The 12,827-nt window shown below is 36.5% G+C and overlaps 1 protein-coding gene across 4 annotated transcripts in view; it reads left to right on the top strand.

The window, feature by feature from the left end:
• The window catches only part of LOC101020381 (putative selection and upkeep of intraepithelial T-cells protein 1 homolog), a 63,313-nt gene that overhangs the window by 36,205 nt on the left and 14,281 nt on the right, over positions 1-12,827 (top strand). For all 4 annotated transcript variants that reach the window (XM_031668413.1, XM_031668414.1, XM_031668431.1 and 1 more), the window contains 2 exons: positions 365-463; positions 12,178-12,300. In XM_031668413.1, the coding sequence (XP_031524273.1) occupies positions 365-463; positions 12,178-12,300 (222 nt within the window). The remainder of the gene's footprint in view (positions 1-364; positions 464-12,177; positions 12,301-12,827) is intronic.

Raw genomic sequence — 12,827 nt, forward strand, 5'->3', positions numbered from 1 at the left:
GTCCTACAAACATCAGACTCATATATGTTATAGTGACCAGGGTCCCATTCTCTCTACATCTTATTTTCATGTTATGATCAACAAACATACTGCACAGAGTGTGGGAAAGTAGGAAAATACTGTTCTCCAGTACCCTCATCTATCCTAAGCCCAAACAAGTCCTCCCCTCATTCCTGATTCCTGGCTCTACCTCATTCACAATCCTGCTGTTCATGCCTGAGCTGTGACTTAGGTTGAATAGACCTAAATAGACATTACATTGAGATCTTAAAATAATTTCCTTAATCTAGCATGTTTGTTGCTGTTCCAATGTATTCCAAAAGAGCTAGCTTCCTAATTCTCCTTCTCCTTGATCCTTTTTCAGTTGCACAGAATATAAGGTGTGTTCACCTTGTGTTTCAGTGTCTACCTTTCCTGATGTATATTGGCATTTTGCCTATCTATTTTCAATTCAGGAAAAGAGGTAAGTGGTACTAGAAAAATAGAATTTCTCAGTTCATCTCTTCTTAGCCTGGTACCCTCTTTACTGGATGTATTTAGATAAAGCTGGGCAACTTTCCTAGCAACAACAGAAGGAGTCAGGATTTGGGGACACCTTAGAAACTTTAGATGCTGCCCTCTGAACTGTGCAAGTTGCAGAGTCTTAGGCTTCTCTGATGACTGCCTGTATTTCCAGCATCACTTGTGGTCACAATTGCTTGCATATCAGGGGAACAGATATATTCCTTGAGGTCTGGCAACCATTTCATCCAAGATTATGGGGTCCAGAAGCTCATTTACAAAACACAATTATTTGTGTCACCAAATGTTGGCTCCAAGACAGTGATTAATAACCATTTTTGCATCAGAGATCCCATTTGAAAAATTAATGAGTTCAAAAGGCCAATATTACATGTTTTATTTCCTATTCAGTTTCAAGACTATTGAAAGCCATTATTTGATCATCTTGTGATATGGTTTGGCTCTGTGTCCGAACTCAAATATCACCTTGAGTTGTGATAATCTTCACATGTGAAGGTGACACCAGGTAGAGATAATTGAATCATGGGGGAGTTTCCCCCATGCTGTTCTCATGATGGTGAATGAGTTCTCATGAGATCTGATAGTTTTATAAGGGGCTTCCCCCTTCGCTTGGCATTCATTCTCTTTCCTGACACCTTGTGAAGAGGTGCCTTTCACCATAATTGTAAGTTTCCTGAGGCTTCCTCAGCCTTAATTGGAACTGTGCATCAATTAAACCTCCTTTCTTTATACATTACTCAGTCTCAGGTATTTCTTCATAGTAGTTTGAGAACGAACTAATACATCTTGCCTATATATTTAGATGTTACTAGAAGTGCAACTATATTTATATACTTTGTTATGATAGCATCTGAGAATTTAGCAATACTTTTTATTTGTTTGCGGTTACTGGGAGTTATTTACGTAAAACAATGACGATCAAAGTAAACACTAAACAAAAGAATCACTTTATTATTTGCAAGAGCTTTGCATTCACTCCTAAGACATAACTGGTCCAGATGTCATAGATAGTCTTTTCAAACCTTTTATATATTTTGAATTTTCCCCAGCATAACCCATTCCATCTATTTGCACCTCAAAGTATAAACCCAAGCCTCAAATCTTAACAAACAAATGAGCCCAAAGGACAAGCCCACCAGGATCAACAAAAGCTGGCGAGAATGTTTAAGAATGTATAAAATAGAATTCTATTTCAATCAGTATGTAATTTCCTAAACTACTCTTTCTGACTACAGTATATATACTGCAATATCTGTCTATCTGTCTGTCTATATCCACCAAATATTATTTTCAAGTTATTTTTAAGCAATTGAGAAAACTAAGAAAATATTTTGTGTACTGGAAGAAATCAAAAGATGCAATCAAAACCTTATTTTGACTTTTTTCTTTCTCCCTCCCTCCCTCCCTGCCTCCCCCTCCTCTTCCTCTTTCTCCTGCTCTCCTCCTCCTCCTTCTTCCTCCCTCCTCCTCCTCCTCTTCTTCTTTTCTTCCTCTCCTCCTCCTCCTCTTCCTCCTCTTTCTCCTCTTTCTCCTCCTCCTCCTCCTCCTCCTTCTTCTTCTTCTTCTTCTTCTTCCTCTTCCTCTTCCTCTTCCTCTTCCTCTTCCTCTTCCTCTTCTTCTTCTTCTTCTTCTTCTTCTTCTTCTTCTTCTTCTTCTTCTTCTTCTTCTTTTCTGTCTCTCTCTCTCTGTCTCTCTCTCTCTCTCTGTCTCTCTCTCTCTCTCTCTCTCTCCATGGGCATCTTCTAAATCCAGGTTGCTTATTTTGTTTTGAAGTCCACATTGGAGTCAAGTGGACAAAGGATGATTACCAGAGCCCTCATAAAGGAAGAGTTTAATAAAAATAACCACATGTATCTGGGACCCCAAAGGAGTGAACATCAAAATAGTCTGTGTAAAAATTCACTAAAAATACATCTCATAGAGTAGAATAATAAGAAAAATACTTTTTCTCCATCAGTACCAAATAGTAGAATTTGAAAGTAATTCTGCCTTAATCATTCATATACATAAACCCTCCCTTAATGAGATTGTAGCCATTAACTTGGTGAAGATTGGTGAAATTTGAATATATTTTGAAGATAAAGGCAACTGATTAATGTCCTATTAGATATTGAGGTGCAAGAAAACAAAAAGTGTCAAAGATGATTTTAGGTTTTTCAGAAATAGCAACTATGAAATAGAGTTGCTGTTTATTAGATACACAATATAAATATTTTTAATATATTTAAAAAATAAAAGGATGACTTCAAAATAAGAATCAAAGATGAAACTAATAAAAAGATCAAGAATAGTTGAAAGAGATCAACTAGAATGTCTAGGAATTAAATATATAATAATTAAGATTTAAACACAAGGTGGATAAGTAAAACAGGTGACCAGGCACAATTAAAAGAGAACTGGACTGTTGGCACTAGATAAGATAGAGTGAGTACATCCTGCCCTGTCTCTTTAATTGAATATCGCTTTAAAACTGGACAGAATGCATCAAGCAGGTATTTGAGGATATTGTAAAACAAACAGTAGCAATCAGATTCAGGAAGACCAGAAACCAAGGAAATACCAAACCAGCAATGAGTTTGTCATTTTTTCCCTCTGGTATACCCAAGTGATATGGTTTGGCTGTGTCCCCACCCAAATCTCAACTTGAATTGTATCTCCCAGAATTCCCACATATTGTGGGAGGGAACCAGGAGGAGGTAATTTAATCACAGGGGCCAGTCTTTCCCATGCTATTCTTGTGATATTGAATAAGTCTCATGAGGTCTGATGGGTTTATCAGGGGTTTCCACTTTTCCTTCTTCCCCATTTTCTCTTGCTGCCACCATGTAAGACATTCCTTTCACCTCCTGCCATGATTCTGAGGCCTCCCCAGCCATGTGGAACTGTAAGTCCAATTAAACCTATTTTTCTTCCCAGTCTCGGGTATGTCTTTATCAGCAGCATGAAAACAGGCTAATACAGTAAATGGGTATCAGTAGAGTGGGGCATTGCTGAAAAGATACCCCAAAATGTGGAAGCGACTTTGGAACTGTGTAATGGGCAGAGGTTGGAACAATTTGAAGGACTCAGAGGAAGACAGGAAAATGTGGGAAAGTTTGGAACTCCCTAGAGAATTGTTGAACAGCTTTGCCTAAAATGCTGATAGTGATATGGACAATAAGATCCAGGCTGAGATGGTCTCAGGTGAATAAGAGGAACTTGTTGGGAACTGGCACAAGGGTTACTCTTGTTATGTTTCAGCAAAGAGACTGGTGGCGTTTTGCCCCTGCCCAAGAGATTTGTGGAATTTGAACTTGAGAAAGATGATTTAGGATATCTGGCAGAAGAAATTTCTAAGCAGCAAACCATTCAAGAGGTGACTTGAGTAACGTTAAAGGTATTCAGGATTTTCCTTTTTCTTTTCTTTTTTTTTTTTTTTTGGAGATTGAGTTTCACTCTTGTTGCCCAGGTTGTAGCGGAGTGGCACAATCTTGGCTCACTGCAACCTCCACCTCCTGGGTTCAAGCAATTCTCATGCCTCAGCTTACTCAATAGCTGGGATTACAGGTGTCTGCCACCATGTCCGGCTAATTTTTTAAAATATTTTTACTAGAGGCAGGGTTCCACCATGTTGAGCAGGCTGGTCTCAAACTCCTGATCTCAGGTGATCCACCTGCCGTGGCCTCCCAAAGTGTTGGGATCACAGGCTTGAGCCACTGCGCCTGGCCAGGCATTCAGTTTTAAAAGGGAAACAGTGGATAAAAGTTCAGAAAATTTGCAGCCTGACTATGCAATAGAAAAGAAAAACCCATTTTCTGGGGAGAAATTCAAACCAGCTGCACAAATTTGCATAAGTAGCAAGGGGCCTAATGTTAATCCCCAAGACAGGGGAAATGTCTTCAGGGCATGTCAGAGATCTTTATGGTAGCCTCTCCCATCACAGGCCTGGAGGCCCAGGAGGAAAAAGTGGTTTTGTGGGCCAGACCCAGGGTCCCTGTGCTGTTTGAAGCCTAGGGACTTGGTGTTCTGTGTCCCAGCTGCTCCAGCCATGGCTGAAAGTGGCCAACATAAAGCTTAGGCTGTGGCTTCAGAGGGTAGAATCCCCCAGCCTTGGCTATTTCCATGTGGTGTTGAGCCTGCAGGTTCACAGAAGTAAAAATTTGAGGTTTGGGAACCTCCACCTAGATTTCAGAAGATGTATGGAAATGCCTGGATGCCCAGACAAACTTTCGCTGCAGGGGTGGGGCTTTCATGGAGAATCTCTCTTACAGCAGTGCAGAAGGGAAATGTGGGATCAGAGGCCCCACAAAGAGTCCCTACTGGGGCACTGACTGGTGGAACTGTGAGAAGAGGGCCACCGTCCTTCAGACCCCAGAATGGTAGATCCACTGACAGCTTGTACCATACTCCTGGAAAAACTGCAGACATTCAGTGCTAGCCCATAAAAGCAGCCAGGAGTGGGGCTGTATCCTGCAAAGCCAAAGAGACAGAGCTTCCCAAGACCATGGGAACCCACTGTTTGCATCACCATGACCTGGATGTGAGATATGAAGTCAAAGGAGGTAAATTCAGAGCTTTAAATTTTGACTGCCCTGCATGGGCTCTGTACTTCTTTGGTCTGGTCAATTTCTCCCATTTGGAATGGCCATATTTACCAAATACCTGTACTCTCATTGTATCTAGGAAGTAACTAGCTTGCTTTTGATTTAACAGGCTCATAGGCAGAAAGGACTTGCCATGCCTGAAATGAGACTTTGGACTGTGGACTTCTGGGTTAATGCTGAAATGAGTTAAAGCTTTGGAGGACTGTTGACAAGGCATGATTGCTTTAGAAGTGTGAAGACATGAGATTTGGAGAGGCCGGGGAGGAATGATATGGTTTATCGGTGTCCCCACCCAAATCTCAACTTGGATTTTATCTCCCAGAATTGCCACACGTTGTGGAAGGAATCCAGGGGGAGGTAATTGAATCATGGGGGCTGGCCTTTCCCATGCTATTCTCGTGATAGTGAATAAGTCTCACTAGAGCTGATGTTTTATCCGGGGTTTCTGCTTTTGCTTCTACTTCATTTTCTCTTGATGCCCCCATGTAAGAAGTGCCTTTCACATTCCGCCATGATTCTGAGGCCTCCCCAGCCATGTGGAACTGTTAGTCCCGTTAAACTTCTTTTTCTTGCCAGCTCAGATATATCTTTATCAGCAGCATGAAAACAGACTAATACACTAAGCCTGGACTCAAAGCACCATGAATCCCAGAAGGTGTCATCAATGCAAACAGCAAAAGCTCCAGGAAAAATCTTCTAGTTAAGATTTCAGAAATGAGAAAGGAATCTCTGGTTTGTGGTGGTAGTGGTAGCATGAAACTAGAAGTGTTTGTGACTCCTAGAAATAGACTTTCCACTTTTCTCAGAAGATCTATGGCAAAAAGAGGGTAGAGAAACCCTGACTTTGTCTCTGCATGTCCTAGTGCTGCTCAGTCATGGACACAGGTATAGTTGCAGGAAGTGTACAGCATAGTGGAGGTATATAAAAACCCAAGATTTCTGGCCTGAAATACCAAATAGACAAGCCCTAGGGAACTAGAAATTACAAGAGAGAGAGCAGAGAGGAAAGAACCTTTGGAAATTGATTCCATAAAGTTGTTTATGAACTCCAGGGTTCATCCCAGAACTTTAAATGTATGTATCTGATCAAAAAAATCCCAGCACATAGAAGATATTGAGGACTAAGCTAAGGGAAATATCATTGCCTATAGCACACACACAAGACAAATATGAAAAATACTTTTAAAAATAATTTAGCAATAATTTTTAAATAATTGCTTTCAAAGAGGAATTGAAAAATATATGAAAGGTCAGTGTTCATAGGACTTATAACCCAAACCCAACTGGGTCAGGTGTCCATGAAAACAAAAATATTAACATGCCGCATAAGATTTAACAAGAATCTGAGATTTATAACATCATATTCAAAATATCCAGAAGACAATCCAAAATTACTCAGCATGTGAAGAATCAGGAAAATCTCAGCATGCATGGGTAAGAACAATAGGGAGCAACACTGAGATTACATAGATGTTAAAATTATCAAAGAATTTAAAACTGCTACTATAAAAATATCCAAGAAGTAATGGCAAACACTCTGAAACAAATGGGAAATGAAGCTTCAGCAAAAGAAATAGAAAATATACAGAGGAACCACCTAGAAATCCTAGAGCTAAAAGTTGCAATAGTATTTTTTTTTTAATTATCACAATATAGGCTCAATAGCAGAATTGAGATGACAGAGAAAATATTCAATGCACTTGAGAGATAGATGCATAGAACTTATTCAACGTGAAGACCAATGAGAAAAAAGAATTAAAAAAAAAAAACAGAGTTTCAGGGACCTGTAGGGCAATAGCAAAAGAGTGAAACTTGTGTCCTGGGAGTTCCAGTACAAAACATAAAAAGTGAAGCACAGTAAAGATATTTGAAGAAATCGAAAACTTCACAAATTTGGCAGAAGACATAACCTACACATTCAAAAAGTACAATGAACCCCCAAATAGAAATCTAGGGAAATCCATGGCCATACCATAACAATCAAATGATTCCAAAGGTAAAGCCATAAAAAAATTATTAAAAACATCCAGAGAAAATGGACACGTTACTTATGAGGGAAAACAATAATACAAACAACTGTGGAATTCTAACCCAAATCCATCCATGGTGTCAGAAGGAAGTGACTTTTTCTATGCTGAAAGTAAAGAACTGCCAAACCATAATTTTATGTCCAGTGAAAATATACTTAAATAATGAAAGTTAGTAAAAACATTTTAAGGAGAAAGAAAATCTTGGATAATTCTTTACCAGCAGAACTGCTTCAAAGCACTGCAGTTCTTCAGAAGGGAGATAACAGCAGAAGGAAACGTGGTCATTAGGAGTTAAGGAAGACAAATTGTAACTATTGAAGTAAATCTATTACAATATTCCTTTTCTCTTGAGTTCTTTAATATGTTTGATGATGAAAAGCAAAAAAAAAAAAAACATTGAGTGGATTTTTAATTTATGTATATATAGTTGTAATATATAAAACAACTACAACATAAGTAGAAATGATAAAGAGGTCTATTGTAGTGATAAAATGGTGTTTCTCAGTAGATTGTGAAAAGTTAAGCATGTATAATTTAATTCCTAGTGTAATCAAAATGATACAAATTGATAGAGTCAAAACCAAAAAAGATAAATAAATTCAAATGTGATTTTAAAAAAGTTCCTCTAAAATGCAGGAAAGAGTAAACAGGTATGACAAACAGGAAAAATAGAGAAATTAAGTAATAAAATGGTAATAATTACTTAAATATAAATTCTCTAGTTTTGTCAATTATTCCTTTACAGTTTGAAGTCATGATATTAAGTTGATATACCACTGAAGTGGCTAAGCTTTACTGGCAAAAGAAAACATTAATTATTATGTGTATCTAGTAATGCTTTCTTGTCTTACCATCTATTTTCCCAGTAGTAGTATGGCTACTTTTTGTTTTCTTGCACCTCACTATCAACAGTTTCCTTTATCTTCAAAATATATTCAAATTTTACCAATTTTCACCAAGTTAATGGCTACGATCTTTTGATTTATATTTGTATTGTACATATTTTTCTTTTTATTTAGCTTAAAATATTTTATATTTAAATTTTTCTGCATATTTATGATTTTGTGCATCTCTTGGAAAAGGATATAATTAGATTTTAATTTTTAATCTTTTCTATTTTAGAATTATTGCCAATTAAATGGATCATTTATACTTTTAGCTTATTGATGTTTCAAATTTCTAACATCATTTTGTGCTTATCTGACCTTCCTGTTTTATATACATATTTCTAGTTTTCTTCATTTTCATTGTATTGTGTTTTAAACATTTCATTTTCTGTTTGTAATTTTAATTATTCCATCTGTTTTTACTTATAATGACATATAATTTATACAGTGTCTTTTTTCCCACTATTTAAGTGGCTCATTTAGAAATTTCAGCGTGTATACTTACTATCAAGTCTAAATTTAATTAATACCTGAATTAGTCTGTTCTCACACTGCTATAAAGATACTACTAGAGTCTGAGTAATTTATAAGCAAAGGAGGTTCAATCGACTGGTAGTTCTGCATGGCTGGGGAGACCTCAGGAAACTTCCAATCATGGCAGAAGGGGAAGCAGGCATGTCTTAAATGACAGCAGGTGAGAGAGCGCACGTGAGAGAGCAGGAAAAACTACCATTTCTAAAACTCGTGAGAATTCACTCACTATCATGAGAACAGCATGGGGGAAAGCATCCCCATAATCCAATCACTTCCCTCTCTTCTACACATGGGGATTATGATTCAAGATAAGATTTGGGTGAGAACAAAAAGCCTAACCATATCAATATCTTAAACACTCTCAGAAGATAAAAAGATCTTGGAATAGTTGCAATAGTTTAGTAACACGTAGTTCCATCAGGACATATACTATGATCGCTGAAGATTTTAATTCTATGTTATTTAAACCTCATAGAACATTATTTTAATTATTGTTTTATATAGCATTGCTTATTTATACTTATCTATAGTTCACAACTTTTTTGACTTTTATTTTTTCTTGCATGTCAGACTTAACAAATACTATCACACTATCTGATAGTGTTTGTCTCACATTTATTTCAATGGCTACAGAATTTTACTTTGAAGATTTTTTCCAGTGCATTTAACATATTATTTCACTATTGTGACTTCCACTGTTTCTATTCTATTGAGAAGTCTGCTTTTAGTCTAATTGGCGCTTCTGAATGTGAACTTTCTTTTTCTCTGGCTGCTCAAAAGAGTTTTTATTATGTGTGTGTGTGTGTGTGTGTACGCGCACATGCACATGTACATGCCTTTGTGGAATTCTTTTTATTTTTTAATAATAAGGATTAATTGGGCTCCCTGATTTTCTACATTAGTGTTTTTTGTGAGGTCTCAAAAAATCTCAGCCACCAATGTTTTAAATACAGCCATGTGTTGCTTAACAATGGGATACATTCTGAGAAATATTTATGTAGGCAATTGCATCATTATGTGAATACCATGTAGCATATTTACACAAACCTAAATGGTATTGCATACTACACATCTAAGCTATAAGGTATAGCCTATTATCCTAGGCTAAAAACCAGACCAGCATGCTACTGTACTGAATGCTATAAGCAATTGTAACACAATGGTAAGTATTTATGTATCTAAACATATCTAAACATAGAAAAGGGACAGTGAATATATGGTATAAAGGATAAAATATGGTACATCTGTACAGGGCACTTATTATGAATAGAGCTTGCAGGACTGGAAGTTGCTTTGGGTGAGTAACTGAATGAGTAGTGAGTGAATGAGAAGGCTTAGGACATTTCTGTACACTCTTGTAGGCTTTATAAACACTGTACACTTAGCCTACACTAAATTTACTTTATTTGGTAATAAATTAACCTTAGCTTATTGTGACTTATTTACTTGTAAACTTAAAAATTTCTTAACTTTTTGACTGTTTTGTAATAACAGCTTAAAACACAAATATATTGTACAGTTGTACAAAAATGTTTTCTTTCTTTATGTCATTATTCTAGAAGTTTTTTCAAATAAAACAATTAAAAACATTTTTTTGTTAAAAACTAAGATACAAATACATACCTTAACCTAGGCCTACACAGGGTCAGGATCATCACTATCACCATTTTCTACTTCCATATTTTGTCCCCCTGGAAGATCTTCAAGGGCAATAGCACATATGGACCTGTCACCTCCTATGATAAGGATGTTTTCTCTTCTGTGATAATTCCTGAAGGACCTGCTGGAGGCTCTTCTTAAAGGAGGTGTCTCTGCAGAAGCATCCATTGTGGTTTGCTTGATTTTTTTCTTTTTTTCATCGTAGATTTGCTTGTAAGCAGATAATGTACCACAGACATTCCTGTTCATTAATGCAATTCTTTCAGTATTGGGGTTCATATTTTCAAATATTTTAAGGAGCTTGTTGATGTCTGCAAAAGCTTCTGCTAAACCATTCACTCTGGATTTCCTGAGAAGTTCTTCTTTTTCTTCTCCTGCCGTTTCCTTGTCTCTTGCTTGTTCCTCAGCTATGCATTCTTGTTACAGTTCCAACAGCTCATTAATTAATTCCTCAGGATGACATTACTAGATGAAAGAAAATTTTCAGCTCCATTATAATCTTATGAGACCACTGTGATATATATGGTTCACTGTTAACCAAAACGTCATTATATGGCACATAACTGTATTTCCTTTTCTCCTTTATTTAATTTGTCTTCTTTTTAACTTTAGATTCTGTCAATCAGAACTTTCTACTCCATTCTCTATGTCTCTTAACTTCTCTTCTTTATTTTTGACTTTTTCTCTCCATGTTTATGCCTTCCAGTTTATTATCAAGTTTAGTAATCAATTCCTAAATATGAGTGATTTTTGTGGTACCCGCTCTGAATTCTTAAGTTCAGACATTATGTTTCGATATCATCAATTTTATTTACTACTTTTTCAAAGTACCTCTTCTAAAGTTACCTTTAAGAATTTTTGTTCTAATGAGATCACTTGGACTCAGGAAGGGGAACATCACACACCGGGGCCTATCATGGGGAGGGGGGAGGGGGGAGGGATTGCATTGGGAGTTATACCTGATGTAAATGACGAGTTGATGGGTGCAGCACACCAACAAGGCACAAGTATACATATGTAACAAACCTGCACGTTATGCACATGTACCCTACAACTTACAGTATTATAATAATAAATAAATTTTAAAAAAAAACAAAAAAACCCAGAATTTTTGTTCTGCAGATATTTCTTAGCTTGTCTCATCCAATTTTTAAATATAATATGTACAGGTGGTATTTTTTGGACCCTGTTTCATCTTTGAAATATCTAAAATTGTTTTGTAACTGTTTTCTGATTTCCTCTGGATGTTGTCTTTGTAGCTCTAAATCACTTAACAGATGTTTAATAAGAGATTACTATATACCAAACACATTTCTAAACACTGGGGATTCAACAGTGAACATCACAATGTTCTGCATTAATGAAATCAAAAGTATCATCTGTAACTTTATTATTGGTCCTTCTAGAGTTTGAGCCCTATGACAACCTTTAAAGATTTGAGTTTAGTAATCATGGCACCTTCTTTATCATCTTTTGTCCATTTGTTCCTTAAATTGATTGACTTTGACCTCCTCCAATATTATGATGATCCTGTGTACTTTGTATATTAAAATTTCCTCTTCTGCCACTGAGCTGCAATTAAAAATAATTTGTTTTATCCAACTGCTCAGAGTCCTTATGACATTTTCAGAAACTTTGCCTCTACATTTCTTCAACAAAAGTGTAAAAATAAATGAAAGCGTATTTTCAGTTTCCTGTGTATTAATGAGTAGAGATGACTTCTCACAGATTGTATTCATGGTTCAATCCAAATTGCACACACAGGCTCGACCAACCTACATATTCTATGACATCATAAAACCTCAGATAGGCCCAGAAAAAAACAAGTAAATGAACCTACGCAACCTCCTCTTTCCTTTATTAAGTGGGCTTCTATATGTCTGGATTCTTAATTTGTGAATATTTTCAAGTCTTTATTTCTTTATAATGAATTGTTTGCATTTTTTCTTTCTCTTTTTTCAGTCTCTGTTTCAGATGACCTGTTCTTATTGTATAGTATTTGGACAGAAGATTTATGCATAATCTTGGGTATTCTAATGTTGTTCTTCACCCTACTCATTTTTGTTCTACTTTATACTCTGAAAGGTAAGTGAAGCAGCAAGGGTGAGAGCTCCAAGGAAGTATATCCTGTACTTTTATCTGAATCTCTTGAAGGATTAGCTTTCACTCTGAAATATCTGTTAAAGGCTCAAATAACTCTGAAAAACTGGTGGCTTGGGTTATTCACGTTTTCCCTTATTTCAGCAAACTGACAGGAGCATTTTATGACTTACCTATGCCTTGCTAATTGCTCATTTCACTATACTGCAAATCTCCCTTTACTTATAAAGAACATGTGTGAGAATAGGCTTTCACCAACTACTTTTAAGAATCAGTGGCACCAGATGACATGATTGTGTGTTTAGAAAACCCCATCATCTCAGCCCAAAATCTCCTTAAGCTGGTAAGAAACTTCAGCAAAGTCTCAGGATACAAAATTAATGTGCAAAAATCACAAGCATTCTTATACACCAGTAACAGACAAACAGAGAGCCAAATCATGAATGAACTTCCATTCACAATTGCTTCAAAGAGAATAAAATACTTAGGAATCCAACTTATAAGGGATGTAA

This window comes from Papio anubis, chromosome 1 (assembly GCF_008728515.1).
Source record: "Papio anubis isolate 15944 chromosome 1, Panubis1.0, whole genome shotgun sequence".
NCBI lineage: Eukaryota > Metazoa > Chordata > Mammalia > Primates > Cercopithecidae > Papio > Papio anubis.